General features: G+C 41.4%; 1 protein-coding gene across 1 annotated transcript in view; it reads right to left on the reverse strand.

The window, feature by feature from the left end:
* Nucleotides 1-855: 855 nt before the first annotated feature.
* NOX3 (NADPH oxidase 3) overlaps nucleotides 856-24,155 on the reverse strand; it is a 59,516-nt gene continuing 36,216 nt past the window's right edge. The window contains exons 11-13 of the mRNA XM_029944758.1: nucleotides 15,174-15,320; nucleotides 10,830-10,954; nucleotides 856-982 (exon numbers count right to left, since the gene is read on the reverse strand). Coding sequence (XP_029800618.1) covers nucleotides 856-982; nucleotides 10,830-10,954; nucleotides 15,174-15,320 — 399 coding nt within the window. The remainder of the gene's footprint in view (nucleotides 983-10,829; nucleotides 10,955-15,173; nucleotides 15,321-24,155) is intronic.

A 24,155-nucleotide genomic window follows, 5' to 3' on the forward strand; every position in this document is an offset into this window, starting at 1 on the left:
ATACTAGTCATGCATCTATTAGAACATCATGTCTTTTTTAAGGCCACACATTTTAAAAGGATGTGAAGAAATGGAAATGGATTTGAAGAAGAGCAACAAGAATGACTGAAGGACTAGAATATATATCCTAGGCTGAAAGTTTAAGAATTTAGTATTGTTTGGACTAGAAAAGGGATAGGTAAGAGATGATTTTGCCACTTTCAAGATAGAAAGGATTTTTGTGAAAGATAACCCTCATTGGTGATTTCTCAGGTCTATAGAGGATGAAAAGAAAGCACAAAGAAGCTTAAGTTTAAGCAGAAAAGATCAGGTTTGGATACAAGGCAGATGTCTATGCCATCAGGGTGACAGAAATATGAAATGACTTCTAAAGCAGACTCTGAGCCAGGCAGCCTTATCAGTCCCGGTGTTGGATGCACTGTTGAGCATGAAAACAAGTTTGAGAAAAGTGACATCCAACGGAGGTCAGCAAACTACCTCCCGCAGCCCACCCCTGGACTATGATCTGATTTTGGGACAGCCCATCAGCTAAGAATGAATTTTACATTTTTAAATAATTAGAAACAAATCAAAAGAATGTTCCATGACAAAAGAGACTTCTATAAAATTCTATTTCAATGCCTATAAATAAAGTCTTATTGGAACACAGCCATGCCCACACCTTGATGTATTGTTTGAGGTTATTTTGGTGCATTCGTGGCACCATTTGGTGTAGAGTAGGGTAGTTGTTACTGAGATCATATGGTCTGTAGAACCTAAAATAATTACTCTACTGCCCTTTACAGGAAACATTTCCGGAGCTGACCTATATCATGGTAGCCCCGTATATAATACATGGAGTTTTTTCTTCAAAGTCTAGAAGCTTTCTTTGTTATAATAAAAATGGACCCCCCTGGGGTCGGCTGAGGAATACAAGCGGCACATCCTTTGAAGCGTCTTTGAGAGAGCTTTGGGTCCACAGAAGAACACGCCAATGTTGCTGCTGCCATAGGGTATGACAAGGAAAGAATGTGTTATTCAGAGCCATGGCTAGCCAGTAACCAAGACGGAGTTATACAATTAGTGAAGTGGTTGGAGTCGTTACTTTATTTTTCTCCACTCACTTCCTTTTTCTTAGATCTCTTTCCCACTCTCAGTACCAGGCTTCCCCACAGGTTCCCAGAGTCTTGTTAGACCCTGAATCACACAGGCAGGGGCTTAGACTAATAGGATTCTGATGACTAGGGAGAGAGCATCAATAACAGAGGACTTCTGGTCAGGTGACCCTGATCGCCATCCTCCTGGATCAGTGGCTAGAATGTGAGGGACTGGCTCTGCTTTACTCATCACTGCCATCCCAGAGCCTGGCCTAGTTCTTGGCATATAGTAGGAAGTACGCATTTGTTGAGTTATTGAGCTCTGGTGATTATTACCTGCATGGTCTTGAGCAAGACCGTGGATTTCAGACTCTGCATAAATAAAACAAAGAGACTGATGAATACATTATATGTTTTCTTAAGAACAAAATGAGGGAATGCATTCAAAAAGGTTTTAGAAGTGTTAGCTATTATGAATATCTTGTTCAGCTCTGCCTTGTTATAGATAATACGATTTATACTAAAGTGATAGCAACTTAGTTTATTTCTCCTGTTGGAATGCCTTTGATTTTCAAAGAAGGCCAAAAAAAAAAAAAAAAGATGATTGGAGAGGAAGAAGAGATTGCTGAAAGTGGAGTCACCCAAAAGTGTCATCTCTAGTCACGGCATTTCAGAAAACTGTGTTGAAGAGGTATTTTGTAAATAATGACTGTTTCAGGGCTGCTCAAATCCCTTGGGACCATGGCTTCCAGCTCTGCTTATAAACAACCCACTGATAAAGAATTCAGGTTGTCTCTGAAAGTCTCTACAGGGACTTACGGACCATGTTTTCCCTTGTCTTGCAATGCTCTATTCCTTATAGCATTTTTCCAGTGTCTGGCACAAGTTGAATTAGTTACTCTAGTCTAAAGCAAAAGTTCTCATACTTTGCTCTGCATGAAATCACCTAGGCAGATTGTTAAAACACAGATTCCCAGGCTTCAATCCAAGGAATGCATTTTGAGCAAGGCCCCCAGATCATACTGAAGCACATGTTCCTGTGAGCCACACTTTGAGAAACATTGTCTCGGAGAAATTCCTGGGACTCCAGAACCAGCCCACTGAACACCTCTTCTCCGTGGCTGCCTTTTGTGGGGAAGCTCATCTGTAGGCTCGTTCTTCTTAGCTTATATGGTTCTCTGCCATGTGTCCAACGCACATTTTAATTATGTGTTCCAGGACCATCATAACCATGGTGAAATTGATGGTCCAATTCCATTTCAAACTAGCTTCAAAGCAACTTATCAAGTGGACTCATTTGTAAATGACAATATGTTGAAAATATCTAAGTAGCATTTTTGAAGGCATTATTCCCATGGCTAAATTCAGGGAAGCGCCTTTTTAGAAAATAGTTTCCACTGAGAAATATGAGTTTATGGCTTAATGAAGCAACTTTACAGTGTTTATAGAAATTTAAGGCAGTGGTTCAGAAATGCAGTCCCTTCCACCATTCATTGCTGAGAAGCTTTGAGCCCACTAACTATCTCCTCAAAGCCCTGTGTCCTTATCTATGAAATGGGGCGCATAATAATACCTAGCTCCTAGAACCTCAGAGAGGATTAGACAAGACATGGTAGGTACAGTCTTCCATCCTGGGCTTGGCACATGGTGAGCTTCCGTAAGAGCTTACACGATGGCTCTCATCATCGTGGACGTCTGTCGGCCCCGTGGAGCTGAACAGAAGACATGATGTGGACCAGTAACCCAACGACGATTAACAGTCTTCCTGGATCAGCAGTCCAGCCCTGGGTTGTTTGAATTCTAGAGCGAAACATTCTGAATGATAGAGGGTCAGGCAAAACCCTTTCCAGCGAGGAGTCACAGCTTGGCCATGTGTCTGAGGCCCAGAGGTATCCTTGCATCTATGTTCAAAGACTCTGTTATGGGTGGTAATATTTTCCCCTTCGTGTAGGCGTCACCAGAGATTGCCCACTGGCCCATTCCCAACAGGCTAACAGTGCCCTTTCGTTTGCAGCCACAGTGACTGTTTGCAGATCCTGAGGATACCCTTTGATGCTCTGCCTTTAAGACTCCATTTCAAAGGATTCTGATTGCTGGTGGGCAGGTCTACCACTGGTGTCCCCAGCAGTTCACAGCAATCCTGCTTCTTTTGAAGTTGTGGCTATTACTCTGCAAGCTGAGTACACACTCTTCTGTATTCAAGTAACTGTCATGGTTATGCAGTCGCCAAAAAGTCTCACACAGACCGCTCATGATCTATCTTCTGCTGAGGCAGAAAGGCCAGTCCTCACTAACATTCTGGGCATTACTGTCCCCACCCATGACAGTCTTTCGTGTGCTGTGCTTACCCTCCTCAGCATCTGTGGTTTCAAGGATGGGGGTTTCTGGTCACGAATGCACGCTGTGTGAATCAGAGCTGAGAAGCCGCACAAAGTGGTTAAGGCACAGATGTGGCGGCATTTTGTTTTTTTCTTTTATGAGGCAACGGACAAGTGCAACAGAACCCTAATGGGGTTGGTCAAGAAAAAATTCTTCTATAAAGTTTAATTACCCACGATTGCTTAGAATTAAAAAAAATAAAAGAGAGTCTCCATAAAAGAAGTATAAACACACAAGGCATTATTCTCCAGTTTACAGCCTGCAAGCTGTGGAGCTTGCACAGGAATGAGGGGTTGGGTCCAGGACGACGTTAGCGGCATCGATCAGTCTGGGCTGCTGACTTTGATGAGAAAAGCTCAAGTTTTACGCGAGCTGCAGAGACGGTTAACATTAGCAGTATTATTTTTGGCTCTGATAAACAGTAAAGAAAATCCTTCGCCCCTCTCTTATTTGCTAAATAACTATTGTGCTCTTTTCTCTGGGGTTGATGCATTTTTCAAAAACAGTTCAGCGACGCCATGCATGAAAGGCATCCAAAATGTCACCCACCAGGAGATTTCTGCTTGGCAGATAAATGGGAGACTGGGTGTGCCCAGGAGTAATCCTACCACCTTGCTGGATTCCCAGGTTCTGCTGCCTTGAGCCCTTCTCTCTTTAAATTGTATGTTTGTTTTTATGTGTTGGCTTTTATGCTTGGTAAGTTATAACCCTGTAGGGGCAGACCCTAAACCCCATTTAAAAAAAATCAAATTACTTTATACCCTGAGTGCATTCTGCAAATAAAATCGATAAACAGAAGCTTCCCGTGGATTTATGGAGGCTTAGAAAGAAGACAAGGAGGGCTACAAACTTGGTATCAGACAATGGACACGACTTCTGGTTAAGCTCTCCTAGTGAGTGTTTTTCATTAGAAATTCCTCCAAATGATTCATCGTATAATTATATTTTGCACACCTTCTTTTCACAACCACAGATGATAATTGTGTTGGCCATCATTTTAAAAAACCCATCTCCTGGTTGATTTGTAGCAGCCGCTCTCTTACTTTTCTCTGCATCCTAATTACTCAGTGGTTCATTAGGAGCTACAAAGGTCCCTAACGGTGCTGCTCACTGCTGAGAACTGACTTGCTATTCCCACCAACTCCATTTTCTTTGGAAAGAGCTAAGTATTTGGTCCCAGCTTCCACAGCCTTCTCTTTGTCCCTTCTCTTCCTGATGCTGACTGCTGTGCTGGGCTCTGCGGAGCACAGATCAAGTTGCTGCCCTTGAGGATGGTCATGGTCAAATAGAAAATGAGATAAGAGAGAAATGAAAGTAGTCATCTTGTAGCGTTGGATGCCAGGGAATGGTGGAGCCATTTTTCTCCCAACCCCTCCTGATAAAACACTAAAATATTCATCCAGAAATATCCTGATATATTTGTCACCTCTAATGATTTTCTAGGTAACGTCATCAAAGACACTTTGCAGAATAATGACAAATCCACTTGTGCTCATCCACCTCCTTAATCTTCACTACCACAAATATAGTAAAGCCAGTAATTTCCATTGCATCTTCCCCTGACTATAGCTGGATGTCCTCTGGTGGGAAGGTACTACTGAAATATGCTAACAACATCTCAGTCATAAGTTAATGGTGGCTTTACTTTTCTCATAAAGCTATAATTTATCATGTGTGGGATTTCCACTTAAGCCTCTTTCTTTGGGTATTCTGGACATTTTAGTCATATAATGAATGTTTAGAATATCCTATTAGATAGAGGGCCCTGTATGCTATAATCAGAATGTTAATTTCTTAAAAATATCATTTAAAAACATCTTGCACATATGCATGTACAAATGAGAATTGGAGAGTGTGCACACAAGCAAATGGGGTTCCAGATGGACACATTTACTCAATTTAGTCTAAAGGTATTTTTACATTTCTGAAAACAATGGGTGGTCTAAAATACATTCGTGCAATATGGATTAGAATCTCCCAATCATACGGTAAGTCGGCATCTTTCTTTATCATTGGGTTGGATTGAACAGTTTTAACAAATGGTAGTGTTCTTTTACTCTTTATTTATTCCTTCCAGATACAGGAAACACTTCCACTCTAGTTATGAAGAAATGGCCAAATATCCAAAGTTTTTATGATAACTAATTACATAAAGTTTTACATCTCCACGGCAAGGTGAAGTTATCCCCAGATAAGCCAAAACTGGCAAACAGTAAATACGATGTGAAATGAAGAGCCAAGAGTGAAGTCCAATGGAAAATTATTTTAGCCAATTAATTAAAAAACGAGTGAGCCAGAAACCCAGACGGTTTGATATGTGCACAATGCGTGTTTATCAAAAAAGTAGCTAGATGTGGCAAAGATATATTTATTTTCATTCTGTGTACCTTCTTGGAAACAATTCCATGATTTTCTGATTTGTTAAAGCTTGGGAACATATTGAGAATGCTTACAAAAAATGAAATACAGATTCCATTTTTGTGAATGTTTCTATTGATTACTAAGACACGACTATCAATGCATGTATTTAATTAACCAACCATATTTTAGTTGGGAGAATGGTTTTCATTGGTTTGTGGCTGAAGTACTTTTCTGTGCTTGTCTAGCTTAAGCAGTGGACAGCAAGTATCACATGCCTGTGACTTTGGCCGTGTCAATCAAAGGCTTCCTTGCTACATGCCCACTTACTAGTCATTGCTCTCCTTTTAAAACTATGCTTGTGTTCTGTAATACAGCTGGTAAGGTCACAAAAATTCATTGCAAGTAAAAACAATAGAATGCACTTTTCCATTTTCCACTTTCAGTCTTTGATGTGTTTTTAATTTTTTCCTCCCTTTTCCTTATTTGTATTCATTTTGATGCCCATCAATTTGTTTCTCTATTACTGTTATTTTTGTAATTTTCTGGTTCCTTTGGAGCTTGCACTATTCTCTTTGATCTGCTTCCCTTCAAGCTTTATTTTTGGTGCTGTTTTTCATGTTCTGTAAAAAAATATTTTTTGCCCCTCTTCCCTTTATTCTTTTGATTTAACTCCTTCTTAGAACAAGAATGAACTCCAGCTTTGAGTGAACAGGTAAATGTTTTTAAAAGAGTAAGCCCTAAGAATCCTTGGCTTCGTGCTGATGAATAGAAATGGTTGAGAGCCTACTTCAAAGACCCTCAAGAACAAAGAACCTTTTCTGAGGCCACTAACAAATCCACCGATTCTTTCTGACCCATCTTTGCCAAAAGATATGAGCTAATGAGAGGAAAGACCTGTCTTGTAAGAGTAGCCAAGTAGGCTTGGGAACAAACATATCCTTGACATAATCAAGGAAAAACATACTGTTTATCTCTTTAATAACCATCTTGAAGAAAATTAATGTTACTTTGTCCTTTGTGCGGAACAATAATTGGATTGTGTGTTTCATTTATATCTGGACAAAGGCCAGGATATTGAAATACTTCTCAAAATTAGATTTTCTTGTTTAAAAATTAGATTTTATTGGCATTCTCCTTCTGAGATTTCTTCATTAAAAGCTTCATTAAACATAAATCTTCTTTTACACAAGAGAAAGCAAAATTATTTTAAGGAGGTCATCTTAAAAGTCTTTTGGAAGGAGGGTGCTAAGCTCTTTACTGGTGACCTGTACCCAGGATCTGGCATGCCAGGGACAAAATGATCAGTGATCTTTGCCTACATGTGTCTAATATTAATTACATTGATAGCTGGAGCTGTGTAACAAGTTGTGTTCTAGCGCCTAAGGCTGTTACAAATAAACGATTTTTAAAATTTGGGGACTAGGAAGTATGCTGTAGAGGCTTGATTCAGTGACACCCTTGGGTGGCCTCTTTTACTCTGGGGGAGATGAAGTCATCCATCAGGAAGAGTTTACATAGCTAATGTGGTGAAAAGTTCAGTTGGGTTTTAAGTACATTTACATACTAGGATTACAGCTTCTGAAAAGGAATGAGCACTCTCCTCACAAGGACAATAAGAGAAATACCAACTATGTGGTTCTCTTGCCTTCAAATTGTTTTCTACTCCTCGTCCTCTGATATTTGGACAGACTCACTTCCCAGCACTACCTGCCATAATTGTTTGGGCAAAGTTTGTGCAAATTCAGTTCTGCTCTTGGTGTCCTGGTACTGTTTCTGGCTCACACCTTTCTGAGGGAAGGGAGATAATTAAGTGGTTTGGTTTGAAAGACCTTCCACACTGGGCTGCAAAACCTCAGGTATAACAAAAACAAAGAAATACAATGGAACATGCCAATAAGGGACAATCATAGCAAGGAGTAGGCTTATCTATAAGAACTCAAAGCAGAGATGTATGTGTTTGTGTCAAAAGCCTGCAAGTGGGAACATTCATCCTATAATTGAAAACGAAGGGTAGAACATTTATCAGATGAATAGATGTTTTTCTCTAAAAGGAGAAAATACCAACAAAAAATCTGGTAATAGTTGTAACATATGCTCTTGTAACATTTTGTTAGTTTTCTACCTATAATTAAAAAAACTCCACAGATAAAATGATCCAATCTCTGCCTCTGGACAAATACCCAATGGGTATGAGATGAAGAGGGATGCTTTCAGGCCTCAGAGGAGGCTGGGGGTCTAGGAGCTGGGAATGAACATTGAGCAGGCAGCTCAAAGGAACCAGATTCTGAGGTTCTAGAAGCTGGGATGGGTTCAAAGTACCATGTTTAGAGAGAGGATAGGGTGGGTACTGGAACTGGATTGTAGGCCAAGTGTCAGCAAGAGTCAAGGCAAGGAATAAAATAGGCCTGGTGGGTTTCAGGAGTGGTGCCCAGAGAGTCCAAGACCACTTGCCATGGGCTTGTCCAGCTCTTACAGGTCACCGGAGGCTAACCTTAGTTAGCCACCTGAGGGTGGGAGTGATTGCACAGCTGGTCTTCTCCTTTCTCTCCCTTAACCCTGAAGTCACAGGTTAAGCTTTTACTGGCCTCTCTTATTGGAAGTCTTTACCTTTCAGGACAATTCAAGGTCAGGAGATGGTTCCCACTGCCTCCAGTGGACTCCTTCATGGGCAGATGCAGGCAGGTGTGGAGTCCAGAGCCTCTGTAGTGAATGCTCTTGGTTTGGGCCTGGGGTTTCCTGGGCAGGCTGCCATGGCACAGGGTATAGAGCATTGGGTAGGGGGCTCACAGAGCTTGAATTGGATGGATTATGAACCTTGGACCTGGTCACTCCTTCCACATACCCCTCCTTATCATACCTCCAAACGGCTGGTCTGGGGGAAGTCTCATAAATGCAGTGACAATTAATAAAAGAAAGAAAATGGAATAGTGATGGTACAAAGTGAGTATAAGAAAAGTGTAATAAAGAGCAACCAAACTGAACAAAGTATTCCAAAGATCTGAAAACATGCTAGGGAATTATAGAAGGTTTCATGAGGCAATGACCCTGAGGGGGGAAGACTACAACTTCAGGGAGAGGTGGAAACAGGGAGCTAGTCAGAAAGACCCTAGTAGATTTTAATTTACTCTTCATGGTTCAATACTGGTAAAGTGGACAGAAGAAAGGTCAGGGTGTAGAAGATGTAAATGATACGATTAATCTGATAGCTATGAGTAATTTATATTACACTCTGTGACATGCAAACAGAATATATTGTCCTCTCCTCCAAATATGGTGGTTCTTTGAACTCTTGTCCATCTGAATTTGCTTCTTTGTCCATCTTGTCCAGTTTCATGGTTCTAACACAGTTCACATCTGACATTTCCCACATGTGTATCTCTAGCCTGAACTCTGATTCCAGACTCATTTTCACCTGCTTACTTGAGATCTTCACTTGGATGTATAATAGGGATCTCAAATTAACATGTCAAAAAAAACCCCACCTCTTGATACCCTTTGCCTGCAAGTTGCTTTTCTTAGTCATCCCCGAATGAATAAGGGTAACTCCATTCTTGCCTGGGTCATGCCAGTCTCCCATCTAATCCATTAACAAACCATGCCAGCTCTACCTTCACAAAATACCAGCATCCAACTGCCTCTCAGCACCTGCTCTGTCCTAATCCAAACCACTACCTCTGTTTACCTCCTCCCTGGGGACACTTATAATCTATTCTCTCACAATAGCCAGAAATGATCTCATTAAACATAAGACAGATCATGTCACTCTTCTGTTCAAATCTTTAAGTGACTTCTCAGAATAAAATCCAAGGCTTGAAATGGTCTGTAAAAGTCCCCCAGTTACTTCTCCTATATTTGCTATTCATCCTCTTACCCACTGTGCTCACCCTTACTAGCCTCATGGATCATGCCGGGAACAGTGTCTTGTACCTCAGGGTCTTGGCACATGCTGTCCTTCTGCTCTTTCCCAGTTACCTTCATGGCATACTCCCTCACCTCCTTGGCCTTTCCTCAAATATGGAAACTACTCTTTAAACAAAGACAGTAATAAGACATACTGACTTTCAAGAGCCATAGATGATGGGGATTCCAAACAATGACCAAGTTAGGGGACATAGAATAACAATGATAAATATTTGCTCTAGTGCTTTGCATTTTACCAAGCTATGTATTTTTTAAATTAGGAAAAAAACACTGTGACCTCATGGTACTGTCTATGTTTTACTAAGGTCACAGAGCCAGTAACTTCTAGAATCAGAAAACACAGCCTTCACTCCTGTCTTATGGTCCCAGAGCAAATGATCTTCCTTCTCTACATTGAAGTTTATTATATAATGATAATAATACTGTAATAAGTGATATAATGATGATTATGATGATGATAGCCGCCAACATTACTGAATTCACTCCTTTAGGTGTTTTATTCATATTCACACACTTAACCCTCACAGAAGCCTGGGAGGTAAGCACTGTTAGTAGTTGCAATTTACAGAGGAGACTAAGTCAGTGGTAGGATAAATAACCTGTCCAACGTAAGCAGATGATAATGGCAGAGCCAGGATTTACACCCAAGCACTCAGGCTCCAGATCCTGAGCCTGTAAGCGCCATATTAAATCTCTGCCTGGTCTTATAACGTTGTCTGCTTTGCTAAACATGTTGGATACATTTTACAGTTGGACGTACATGAGTTCTCCAGAGCAGGGTAAGTTGAGATCAACTGTGGTCACTGAACATTTCTTTGAAACATAGGTAGTTTAAGAAATACCATCTGTAATTGAGTTTAAGTGGGAAAAATTTCAGTGTGATTGTTAATGTTTAATGTAAGGTAGTCAAGCAGAGATCCATGGTTCCTGGAAAATCCCATGACCACCATTTCTCAGGTCGAGGTTTTATCTCTAAACAAGGTGCCAAAGGCGCCCACTACTGTGCATGAGGCATCCTGTGCCCTAGACTTTTCCACTTGAGCAGCAACCTCCCGCGAGGCTCGCATAGGCAGAGGAAAGAGAACACCTTACCTGGGGTGGGTGTAGGCCATCTGCCGGAACTCCTGGTTCCAGTCAGGTCTTCCATAGAACGTTTTCTGCTTTAACCCCGTGATCACATCAGTATTTGCATCCCAATGTAAAGCTATGTGAAAAGCCTAAGAGAAAAATTGTGCTATCAGGTGAAACTTACCAAAAAAAGAAAAAAAAAAAAGGAAACATGCTACTAAAGATCAGGTAATTATGTTCATTTGTAGATTTAATTCTCAAAAAATGTCTTCATGGGGCTGGAAATGCTTATTATAATCAGAAATCACTGCTTTTGCATTTTGGGATAGGCATCACATTTATCTTTGTATTCTGCCTCGGGCACTACTGAACAACAGGGCCTTTGCCATGGTCGCTGTGCAATAATGTGAGCATAGAAAGATTTTTCTTTGCAAGGCTGACAATGATACAGTAAACATGGGTAAAGGAAAGTAAGTGTTAAGCTACTTCCTTTTTTCGGCCAAACTTCAAAAAATTAATCTCTGCCCCTGTCCACATTCACTTAATATTAAACCGCAGGGATTTGAGAAGGGCACTGCCAGATTAAAATGATGGGAAATATTCAGGAAGACGCTGGGTCTTATAATAAGATCCACCTACTGGGTGAAACGGTTTGAAGTGTACTGTCCAGGTTCAACAGTAGAGGATGCTGAGTCTGGCAGATGGACCACGACGGCCAAGCATAGCAAATGCATGTGTTGGAGCTCTGTGCCCAACTGTTTATCTTCAAATTAGATAGATGCACCCAGCCATCAGGTAAGCAGTGGTCGATAAATGAGAGCCTGGAGCATAGCACTGTCTACTGATGATTTTTTAAGTTGCTGAATCTGGTAATTACTTTCCTTCTTACCTCCTAGGATTTGTGTCCTCTGTGTTTGCCCCTTAGACCCCCACACAGTTCTTGAGTTTATGTAGTTCACCCTTTGGCACTTCATTTGCTCCAATCTCCTAATTCGTCCTGCTCTTGACCAGTTAGGCTAACAAATGCTAGGCTCAATTCTTACCCCAGGTTCCTGCTGCACACCTGGCCTCCCAGGCTGGGCTCATCAGGCCAGGAAAGAAGCCAGAGATAGGATTGGTGAGCAGAAAACAATGGAGGCACCCAATGGGCCAGTAGGTGATGGCTGACAATGGTAGAATCACAGAAATCCTGGGCTGCAGGAATTTGCCATTAGGCAAGTCTGACTCCAGGGGGCCAGGATCCTATTGGAATCAAGTTTGGGAATAGTGACTCCAGGAGAGGATGCAATAATGAGAGGATGGTGGAATCCTCTTTTAGGGCAGGTTAATTAAGATGAAGAGCAAAGCATGAAGTATGAGAGAAGAGCTCAGGAATGAGAACTGATGTGGTAGTTAGGGACTGAGCCTTGAATACTCGCAGAAGCCTTGTTATGAGAACTGGAACTCAAGTCAGAGGGAGTGGTGTCAGCCTCCAGATTAGAGTGACAATATTGCATCCCCACAGCCCTCTTGCTTAACAGTAGGATTGACTGATGCCATATAATAAGTTGGTTTCAGCTGTGAGCAAGTAAGAAAGCAGAGGCAGCCATTTTACCTTGACCAAGTGCCAAATCTAATGACCAACTCAGGGCTGTCCTGCTTGGCTTCTCTGCCAACCACTTGGCTGAACATTGCTTCTCTTTGATTTTATATGCATTGTATAATCCTATTCCTTCTATTTCTCTCCAACTCTTCTTTTCATTCAAGGATGAAATGTTACATTTATTTTCCTACGACATTCTCCTGTCTCACCACACAACTGCCTTCCCAGTCCATAGTCACTTTTGGGTGACTCCAAAGAACTTTCATTTTCATGGTCCCAATTAGCATAGTCTATAATGATGACTCCAAACTTTCTCCCCCATGTCCTCATCTTCCTGCCTGGGTAGAATCCTGGGTCTTGAACTCCCCAACCATACTTTTATGTAGACTTTTTTCTAGCCTTTCAAACAGATCATCAGAGCTAAAAATGAATCATCAAATATTTTTTGACTTCAATTTACTTCCACATACAATTGTTGATTGATTCCTACAAGCAGGAATTAGTGAGCGACACAAAAAGAAATAGAGGTCTATGCTTTGTGAGGACCTGGTCATCAAAGGAAGGGCAAGCCCAAGTGTAAAACTACAATGACATAAGTCAGACCATGATCCTTTTTCACTAGAGAAAGAAACAAAGTGATCTGGAGAAGTAAACAAATTACCCTGCTGAAGCTCCAAGCGATTTTGACTAAGACAACTGGGGATGGCCATATAGGGAATGGAGTTTTCAAGAACTCTGCCATGCAGTAGGCAGTGGGGAGGACAGAAGACACTAAGTGATTGTCAGAGAGCGGGAACAGAGAGGGAAGACCTGCAAGCATGCAAATACAAGCCATTGTTTGTGTGTAAGGAGCCCTGAGGAGCATCATGGGAATGGCAGGAACAAGTCCTTTGCCATCAAGTCAGGACAGGCCTTAAAGCACCTGCTAAGAAGCTTGGGCATTATTCAATAGAAAAAAGGGCACTTTTCTACTTATGTTAGTGGTCCTGTCGAACTACCAATCAGTGATGTTCAAACATTTGGAATGATATTTGTTCCATATTTCTCAGCCCAATGTTCAATTAATCTCCAAACCCTGTTGATTTGCCCTTCATAATACCTTTTCCATCTGTCCCTTCTGTTCTTGTCATTCTGCCACTTTGAGGTTGTTGAATTCAGCTTAACAATTGGCTATTTCTAAAGCAGCCTTTTGATTCCTTGCTGACAGAATGTACCAATTATTTTTCCCTGGAATTTAAGCATCTTAAGAGTTTCAACATGTCATGACAAAAATTTAGGAACACGTCTATTTTAATTTACTTGTATTCAGTAAAAAAGTGTATCTTACAGCACACTCTTAGAAGTGGCAGAGATAGCAAGGGGCAGAGTTATACTGTCGCAAAATCAAAAAGAGCTTCCGTCTCAAAACTCCCAAATGGAAATTCCTAGATGGACACTCGGAATCAGTTCACTTTAGAAGCTGAGGGCAAGCACTGTACTTGAAAGCAAAATACAAATGCTGTGTCTGTATTTCATCAAGTGATTCATTAGTCAAAAATCCCCTTTGAATAAGGAAAATGTTTGTTTGGAAAACATAATTAACACTATTTAATTCATTAAGATGTTTTAAGTTTAGTTCCCAAGGAACCTGTCTTTCAAATTATCCCGGAGGAATAAATATTTAAGGCCTACTGCAAATAAGACCCTAAAAATTTGTTTAGCTACTGAATTTCAAGCTAAGTCTTACTGGAATTTGAGTCAAATTTCAGTGATGTCCTGTAGGGTCTGCGTGTGTGTGTGTGTGTGTGTGTGTGTGTGTGTGTGTGTGAGAGAGAGAGAGAGAGAGAGAGAGGGAGAAAGAGAGAAAGGAGGGACATGGATGGAGACAGAAAGGGAGGGAGAGAGAGAGAGCAGGAGCGCCCAACACCCACTCTTAGCAGCACATTCATTTGTAAATTTAGTGATTAATGCAAATCTTGGCTCAAACATTCTTTCCTTAAAGTAAATATCAATCTGAGCAGCTACAGAAGTGCTGATTAGAGCATAACATTTCATAAACCTAGCGATCACTTCATTGTTAGGTTCATATTTGAGGAGCTAAAAAATTTAAAACTTAGAAGTTATCATTCAATATTATCAACACTGAAATAGTGCCCTAGTGCAATATTTTGATATACATTATTTCATTAATACAGTATGCTTCCAAACACCTTCCACAACAGAAGATCATTGTGATCTTAGGTGAATAAACACATGTGCACACAATTTCTAAGATGCCTTAAGAAAAAGAAGTCTCTAGATAAACCATGTATTCATAATGATTATTTTTTGTAGACGTTCACCTACTTTACAATATAAAATGTTGAATGTAAACACTTGGGTTTTTTTTCTATTTAATGCTGAATAACTCAAAGCATAGAATCAGACACAATCAGGAGCTGAACAAGACCATACAGCTAATCCGTAATACTCACTTGAAGTCACTGAAATGACAAATGCAACTTTCAGTGACATAGTTTTTCTTGGATATCCACACTTGGGATTATCTTCCATTAACTAACCTCTTTTCTAATCTTCTTGTCTATTCCTCAGCAAGTTGACTGTAGATTTTTTTTTTATTGCTATGATTTGAATAACTCTTCTAATCTGGTTGTATTTTATTCATCTTTCCTTTTTAAGAACATATAAATAAGTCTTTCATGCCACCAGATAACCATATAGCTCATTATTGACATTGTTTCTCTTCCCTTCGCTGAATTATTAGATGACTTATGTAATATTGATCATTTTAAGCATCTTATCAATACCTGATTTTCATCCCAGCTGGTAAGAAATATATGATAACTCAGAAAGTGAGCTTTTCCTTGCTCACTCATGAGTGTTTCCAGCGAGAGTAAGAGATCAGCAAACCATTCAAAGGCCCTTGGATCCCGGCAAATCCAGTAGAAATATACCTGTCAAGAGAGAAGACAAGAGTGCGGAGCTGTCCCTCTTTTCATAATGTGCTGATAATCACAGACTACTTTATCTCCATTAAATTATTTGAGCTCAAATGGGCACTTCTGCAAAATGACATGCTTCTCTCTGCCAGGGAACAGTCACACTGTGATTTCTTTTGAAAAAATTCACATTGCGTTTGAAAAAGTCCAGAGTGAATTCAGAGTCAGGAGTCTGTGGGCTGTTGCCAGTTTCACTGGGTGAGGATCAATTCACCACATTCCTGGCTGTGCCTCTTTTCAGTGAGGTTAATAATCATAACTAGCTGTGCCTTTCACGGCTCCCCAAGGGGGATAAACCATTAGACCAACCCCCTTCATCTTTACTTATGACCTAAGCTCTGGATTTGAACTCTCTTCTTCAGAGACCCCAAAGGCTTGTGCGGTAATCCACTTCACCATCGTGACCTCTGGAGGGTGGAGATTATGGTAATTGTGGAATGAAGCCACACAGGCCAGAAGTTTCCCCTTAGCCAGACATATCAGTGTCCAAGAAAGCTGGTGGGTGGTGGTAATGGTTGTGTACCAACTACTATAATGAAATTATGTCTACAAACATTTTTTTTAACATTTATTTATTTTTGAGAGACAGAGAGAGACAGATCATGAGCAGGGGAGGGGCAGAGAGAGAGGGACACACAGAATCCGAAGCAGGCTCCAGGCTCTGAGCTAACTGTCAGCACAGAGCCCGATATGGGGCTCGAACCCATGAACTGTGAGATCATGACCTGAGCCGAAGTTGGACACTCCACCTACTGAGCCACCCAAGCGCCCCTATGAACATTTTTTTTTAACTCTGTGTTTAGCAAATGGTGTGAGGCAAGAAGTAGTACGGGTTTGCTAAAAAAAAAGGCTTAGTTTTTGTGCTTTGGGTTTTAGAGAATTGTGCCTAGAAGAAACCACAGGAGATAGATCTGTTAATTCTCCTGATTTTTCTCACAGTCCTATTTCTTGCTGCTCATGACTGTGTCTTGGATCCCCCACCAAAGAGACATCTCTGTTACTTAAGATCTACCAGGGGCTGGCCTTGGCCTCCACCAGGAAACATTTCCTCTGCTAGGTGGTATTCTCTCCCTCCTCTCTCCACCAGCCAGCCCGCACGCTCACGATCATGATGAATCTTGTAGACAAGATTTAATTAACAAATCAAGTTCATGAAGAAAAAACATATCACAGAATATATTTTAAGGTTAAACATCTTGCCTATTTCCCTCAGGTTTGTGCAGGAATTTCTAATATTAACAGTCAGTAAGAGCAAAACCTAGTGAGGGTAAGATGTTTTCTGTTAAGAATTAGAGCCCTATATTTATTGGACAGTACTACTGCAGCTCAAATAATAAACTCTAAGTGCGTTAACCCCCAAAGGAGTGACTGTGTTTTGGCAGTTGTAAATCTGAGCCATGGTTCCTTCTGGTGAGCACCCTGTGGACCCCCACAAGTCCCGTGATTGTGTTCATCTACTTACTTGTTGACTCAACAAAATGTGTATTACACTCTTACTCTATGTCAAGACTCTTCTCGGCTCTGGCACTTTAAGAGCAAGCGAAAGAGCAAAAATTTGCCATTCTCCTAGAGTTTGCATTTATATGGAGAAGAAAGATAATAAAGCATAATATAGACTACACCAGAGGGTGGTAAGTGCTATGGAGAAACACAAGGCAGGCCGGAAAGGGCAGTAATACTAGGTCAAATGGTCAAGGAAAAGGGACATTTGAGTAAAGACGTGCAGGAGGCCACAGTTAGGACAGGAGCCCTATGGATGAAAGAAACAAGGAGTGGGACCTCTGGGGAAGACCAGGGAGCTGGTGTGGCTGAATTGGGAAGGAGGAGAGGGCAGTAAGAGATGAGAGGAAGGCCAGGAAGCACAGATGCGGGGCTTGGGGCCATCTTGATGTTGAGTGAGATGGGAAGGCATGGGTGTGTGTGGCAAGTCTGAGGAAGGATGCTGAGGCAAGGGAGGCTGATTATTACTGCTATCCTCTTTCTTTTCACTTTGCATAGTGCCTAATCTAAATTATTCTTTGAGGGGCACCTGGGTGGCTCATTTGGTTAAGCATCCGCCTCTTGAGTATGGCTCGGGTCATGATCTCATGAACCTGAGATGGAGCCTCTGAAAGCGCAGAGCCTCCTTGGGATTCCCTCACTCTCTGCCCCTCCCCCTCTAGGGAGTGCACACATCCACTCCTAGAATAAAAAAATAAGTCTAAAAAAAGTAAATTATTGGGCGCCTGGGTGGCTCAGTCGCTTAAGCCTCCGACTTCGGCTCAGGTCAGATCTCACATTCGTGGGTTTGAGTCCCGCATCAGGCTCTGTGCTGACAGCTAGCTCAGAGCCTGGAGCCTGCTTCGGATTCTGTGTCTCCCTGTCTCTCTGCCCCTCCCCCTCTCATGCTCTGTCTCTCTCTGTATCAAAAATAAATAAAACATAACAAAAAATTAAAAAAAAAGTAAATTATTCTTTAAAAACCTTAGCCTTCTCTTTGACTTGCTTTGCTCTTGGTGGAAACAGAAAACCTATTGATTGAATTTAATACCATTCTTAGGTATGCACCTCCCCTTCCTTCTTGCTCTAGGTAGGTTGTTTTACCCAGGAGCACTAATGGTGGCATTTGGATTAGAACAAACATCATTGACTTATTTTCTATTATTTCCACTCCTTAAGGAATGCGCTTAGCATACATTCATGTAGGAAAAATACCCCATTTATTTTTTTGAAAACTTGTCAATTTCAAATCCAGTCTCAATCATCCTTACTTGAAAAATGCCCACATCTTAGCTTCCTGCACACCCTGACCCTCATCCTTTCAAATAGAAATCATGCCCGTTCTTGCTTTCTTGTGGCTTAGCAGTGGGTCAGCGTTCTTAGGGCTTGCCAAGCCTTTTATACTTTTTACTTCCTTATAATGGCTTTGTGTGGTTTTCCCTCTGTAATTGACTTATAGGTGATACAGGGCAGCTTTGGTGCAAGAGGCAATGAAGGAAAGCTGAATAGGCTCAGAAGTGCTTCAGGCAGAAAAAGAAGAAAAGAGACTTTGAACGGAGAAAGAAGCTATTTACTTTGACTCTCTTTCATCCTCCTAACCGTGAGGGATACTCACTGTGAAGGGACAGGACAGTTCGACTTCTGCATTTTGTCCAGTTGGAAGGACCTGGTCACTGGTAGAACAAATATCCCATACTACAGGGTACACCTCTGTGATCTTCCCCATACTCGCCCCTCCTCAGTCTCCAAAAACAACAACAACAACAACAACAACAATGAACAAACAACAAAAAAACCAACCCCACCCCCCAAATCAGTCACCCGTCGAAAGTGTGGCTTCTGGAATTCTGTAGCTGGTATCAGGCTCCCCAAATACTTAAGGCTGCTTGAAAAAGTTTTGTTAAGAAGAAAGTCATCCTCAGTAAAGAGATGAAAGTTCAGAACTTTCACTGTAACAAAGTTATCGCTGTTATAGGACTCGTCCCACACATTTTTGGAGATATAAAGGATCCCCAGATGTTTTAGGAGACCGCTCCGAGCAGCTCACAGTGGGTGTACAGCGTTCTCTGTGTACGTGACCTGTCACAAGCCTTCATGTCACATCACTCCTGGTATGAACCACTGCACCAGACTCAGCCACCTGCACCTAAGTGGACCTGGGTCTGAGTAACACGCGGCGCTGTGTTCTCTTGCGAGCGCCACCCACGCTCTCTACAGCTGGGCTCCTCTTGGAATTCTGCAGAATTGCATGTGGACCAGGTCAGGGTGATCTGGGGCCAGAAGGAAATGGATCTGTGCTGCTTTTGGAGAAGCAATCTCAGAAAATGAAATAAGAAAAGCTACCCATCGCCGTTACTTAGTAGGGCCCACAGGTGTCCCCGGTGGAGGCCCCTGTCTCACTGCCTGGAGAGTGGTCTCTGAGCTCAGGCAGAGGGTACCTCCACAGACACAAAGTGTATTTCTTCAGATTCCAAATCAATTTCCCGAGATGGAATGGGGCCAATAATTATTTATCTATTTCCTCTCCAGAGAGGGAGATTGTACCTGAAGACACGGTTTTATGATGCGGCGAGGCAGAGTAATTAGACATTGTGAGCCTGTGAGTCCTCTAACCTGTCCCAGACTCCCGGCTTCACCAGCTCCAGGCTGGGTAACTGGAGGCAGGTTATTTCATGTGAACTTAGATGACCACATGAATAAAATGGCAGAAATCCCACCAGCCTCTAGAACAACCTACGAGATTATTGTGAAGATGAGAGGGTCTGTGGTCAAGGAAGCCTGGGCACAATGTCTGACACATGCATTACACGCTCAGAGCTGTGGTTTGCGATCGCTGTTCTCTTCCCTGTTGTTTGGAGAAGCATCCAGAATGTATACCACATGTCTATATTGGAGAGAGCAAAGGGAATTGTTCACCTTACTTGGGGGGGCCTGTGTTCCCGTTGGTCACTTGTGAATTACAGAGGTGGCGATCACTGAGAAGAGGTGAGACCAAGCCTTATCTCCCGCAGCAGTCTGTGAACGTCAGCTTTGATCATAGGATGTGGTCCTAACAGAGGAACCCCTTTGCCAGCCAAGTGCACTCCAGGCTCTGTGTGTACTAAACCCACTGGAGGCATTTTATAGAGTGCCAGGGTTGACCTTGACTTTGACCAAGGCCTCCACCCAGGAGAAGGCCAGTGGCGTTACACTATGAACTTGACTCCTTCTGGGCAGCACCCTCCATTCCCCACTGTCATAAACTGAATGTGTGTGTTGTCTCCAAATATATAGGTTGAAACCCAGTGTGATGGTGTTTGGAGGTGGGGCCTTTGAAAAGAGGTTAGATTTAGGTGAGGTCATGAGATGGGGTCTCCAATGATGGGATTAGTGTCCTTCTGAGAAAAAGAAGAGACCAGAGCTCTATCTGTCATGTGAGGGCACAGCCAGAAGGTGGCCATCTGTAAACCAGAGAGGCCTCATCAGAACCCAATCACGTGGGCTCCCTAATCTCCAACTTCGAGCCTCAAGATTTGTGAAAAAAATAAGCATGGGTTGTTCAAGGCATCCAGTCTATGGTATTTCTGTGACAGCCTCCTGAACTAAATGCTATAGGCTAAGATATCCACGGAGTACAAAATACAGAACCGACAGGAACGCCAATCAAGTAGGGAGACTTACCACTGAGGGAATCATGACTATTTTCTAAAAAATGAATTTTTCTCTCTAAAAAGATAAAGACCTTGGCTGATTAGAAAACATGAATACATGATTCTTATCCTGAACAAGTGGTAGCTCTTATTGTCCTCGCTTCTATTTTGCTGTTGTTGTGAAGATCCACTGGATGAATATAATTGCAAACAAATTTTGAAGCAATATTTGTTCTTATTGAGAAACTTCCTTAATGTGGCTTCCATGTTCCATTTTAAGGAAATATAAATTTTTCTGATTAACCATTAGAATCAGAAAATTATAATTTATAAATTATAAGACTGAGGCCAGGCTTTGTCAATCACTTTTAGTCTCCAAGACTTTTTCTTTAAAAGATCTTTAACGTTAATTATTTCATGGCTATGCTACTGCTTTGCCCCGTGAGGACTGACCTTGTTTGTGCCTCTATTTGTTCTCATTATAGTTCCTAAGACTTGTTGGACAGCCAAAATGTTCATTAATAATAAAATCATTATATAAATTGTGAGATATCCATACTTTGGGATGCTCCAAAGGCACTAAGTAAAATGAAAGCCAATCAGTAGCTATTGACACGGAAGGTGCTCTAAGCCATGTTATATGAAAGAGACAAGAGCAAAACCAAGTGCACATCCTCTGTCTCTCCCTACCCACATCTTTGTTTATGCACAAATAAAATGACACCCTGATATGCATATGGGTGAGTTTGTGCATGCAGATGCATGGAGGAGCAAGGGGGCGAGGCACACACCCTTGTTTGATGATGGATCCCTAGAGAACAAAGTGGTGGTGGTGGTGGTTGCTTGGGGACAAAGGCCAAGGAAGGGAGATTTTTGACTGAGTATTTTATTTGAATCTTTTACAAGGAAATTATACTCCTGCATGGGGTGTGCGGTTAATAAACCAAAATATTAAAACTATTAATACTAGTCACCTCCCCACAGGGCAAAGGTGAGTCCTGAGGGAAGACTGAAGTCTTTTTTGAGGCTGTCTCATGAAAGACGGGGGGACAGGTGTCTTCTGGAGAGGAAAACATGGCCTCTGTGCCCCAGTTCAATTTGTTACAGCACTGTCAGTGGTTAGCAGAGATGATCAATTCCAGGAGTAGCCAGAGCTCCAGTGTGAGGAAAAGGGAGAGCAAATAATTTCTCAAACTAAACAGATTAAATTAAGTGCATTTTTCATTCATTAGAAAAGAGAGCAGGCCCTCCTTTGTTTTATTAATATATTTAAGTAGAGTATGGATTTTTGCCTTTCTTGGCCGCCTTGCCTTGTTCCCACTGGCCCCTGCTGTCTTTTTATTTGAATTATCTGTTTATTATATTAGGTTAAGAACCCAAGGCCATCTTGCATGGGACACACTATAAATACCCATTATCGTGGTTATGTATTATTGAAGCGATGAAGGAAGACAATTTATAAAGAAATGAGATTATCTCAGTTTTTTTGTAATCTATCTTATTATAGTCTGAAGATTACATATGCAGTTAAGAAAATGAACCAAATCTTCCAGTTGGCCGTTCTCTCAGCCCTGGCTATACAACTGTGACATTAGGGGAACTAAAATGTATAAGCCAATATATTTATGCCTGCAATCGCCCCTCCCCACTTGTACACACCTATTTCATTCATCATTTTGACAGTTTGCACAAGCAAACTGTCCTAATTTTTTTCAAGAGCTCTCTTCACAAATTGAGTGTGATGGGGAATCAATCATCCCGTTAGGCAGGCGTTGGAGGACATTCATCGCGATGGGGTATTTACATCCCCGGCACTCCGCTTCCTTCGAGTTGTATCGGGGACGCCTCAACCACCCTCTTCCCGATGGTGTGTTCTGTGCTCATCTGCCTTCAACCAAGTGACATTTGACTCTTAACTCCTGTGTTGAAAACACCCCTTTCACATATTACAGACTTTCCCCATTTCTTTTCCCCTGGCAAGCCATCATGCGACTTATTGTTACTTTGCCTTCTTGGGAAATTTCCTCCTAACCACTTCTCCCCCACCTCCCCCCCATCTTTAAAAATAAAAGATAGTTAGAAAGAAAATTTAAAACACCAGCTTCAAATAGAAAACGCTACACAGGATCCTAAAGAGGCAGCAGGCATCCCATTGGCTATTCTCCTGCATTTAACTTAGAAGTGTTCTAGAATAATGTGGCAGAGGAGAAGGGTAAAGAGACAACAGTTCGCAATGATAACAACCGACAAAACTTTCTTTTGTTATTGTAGACTTGCAACATCAGGCTTGTATGTAAAAATGCATGCCTTTATGCCAACCGGTCTTTTATACAGGGAGGAGGATATCCCACCGAATTCAGTCAACCCTCTAGGCTTAAAATTCCAGCTGCATTTCCGTCCTTCCTTATTGCAGAAGAGAACACTCAGAAAACTATAGCTCAGATCTGTAACTGTGAAGACGCTGTTAGATAAATATGGACCACTGTGCTCTCCTGCACTTAAAAATTACAGAGATGCTGACAGTTTCATGGAAAAAGTATTTATATCTCAAAAGCATGTAAGGCAGCCCTGACAAATATTAGTTACATAAGCCTAATGACAGCTGTACTCAGACAAACACAGGGTGGCTTTGAAACAGAAAAACTTCTTAAACTTCTTCCCCTACATGTAGATTCTCACAGGTGGATCTTAAGCATAATTTTCAGCCTAAACATTCAATAGCATGAAATGTCACCTCTTGCATAAAAGAGCCTTGACATGGAAATTAGAAACACAGCGTCCAACCCTGGCTCAGTGGCAAACCAGCTGGGTGATTGCAGACAAATCGTTTCCCAGTCTGGTACAGGTGCTGACTTCCACAGTCATATGCAAAGCTGGGGAGTTAAGACCTCTCTATTTTGTGAGTCTATGCTTTCAGCTGTCTTCTCCCATTCACCATCATTCTGACCTTTATTTTTGGACTATTGCCCCAATATTGCCACCAGTTTCGTAGGTTATAAAAACATTTTTTAAATTTCTAATTCTTTGGTTTCTGGGTTTTTTTTTTTAATTTTTGTGGATAGAGATCATTATCTCTGTTTTATAGTTTTGTGGTAACTGCTTACCCCTCCCACTGAACAGCCTTGATAAACCCCATAAACAGAGCCCAGAAATAACAACGAAATAGTGATGGAAGAGATGGTATTAGGATTTTGTGGGTTCCTATATGGGCTTTAAGATTTTGTGGGTTCTTATAAGAATTTTTCCTATTTGTAGTAAAATAATTGGAACATATTATTTGAATTATAACATTACTGAACGAATAGGCTTTTTGGTTAAATAAAAATGAATTAATCTTAGTAACCCAGAATTTTTTCAAAAATTGGATTGAAACCATTTTCTTCATTCATTTTGGCATGGAGACATTTATTCACTAGGAGATTTATTAAATAATTATAGTGTGTGTGTGTGTGTGTGTGTGTGTGTGTGCGCGTGTGTGCGCGCATATCTCATTATGTATTTCCAAAGAAGCCACACTCAAGGAGTTCAGAATCAGTTATGGGAAATGAGATCCTTTGTGAACATGACATAAAAGCATAAGGCTAACAAATATTGAGAGAAGGGTGAGGTGTTATAAGTCTTGTGTGAGGAAAGTGAGAGGCTTGTCATGTTGATATCCAAAAGCCTGGCGCATTGTAGGTGC

Source organism: Suricata suricatta, chromosome 7, assembly GCF_006229205.1.
Source record: "Suricata suricatta isolate VVHF042 chromosome 7, meerkat_22Aug2017_6uvM2_HiC, whole genome shotgun sequence".
In the NCBI taxonomy this organism is placed as follows: Eukaryota; Metazoa; Chordata; class Mammalia; order Carnivora; family Herpestidae; genus Suricata; species Suricata suricatta.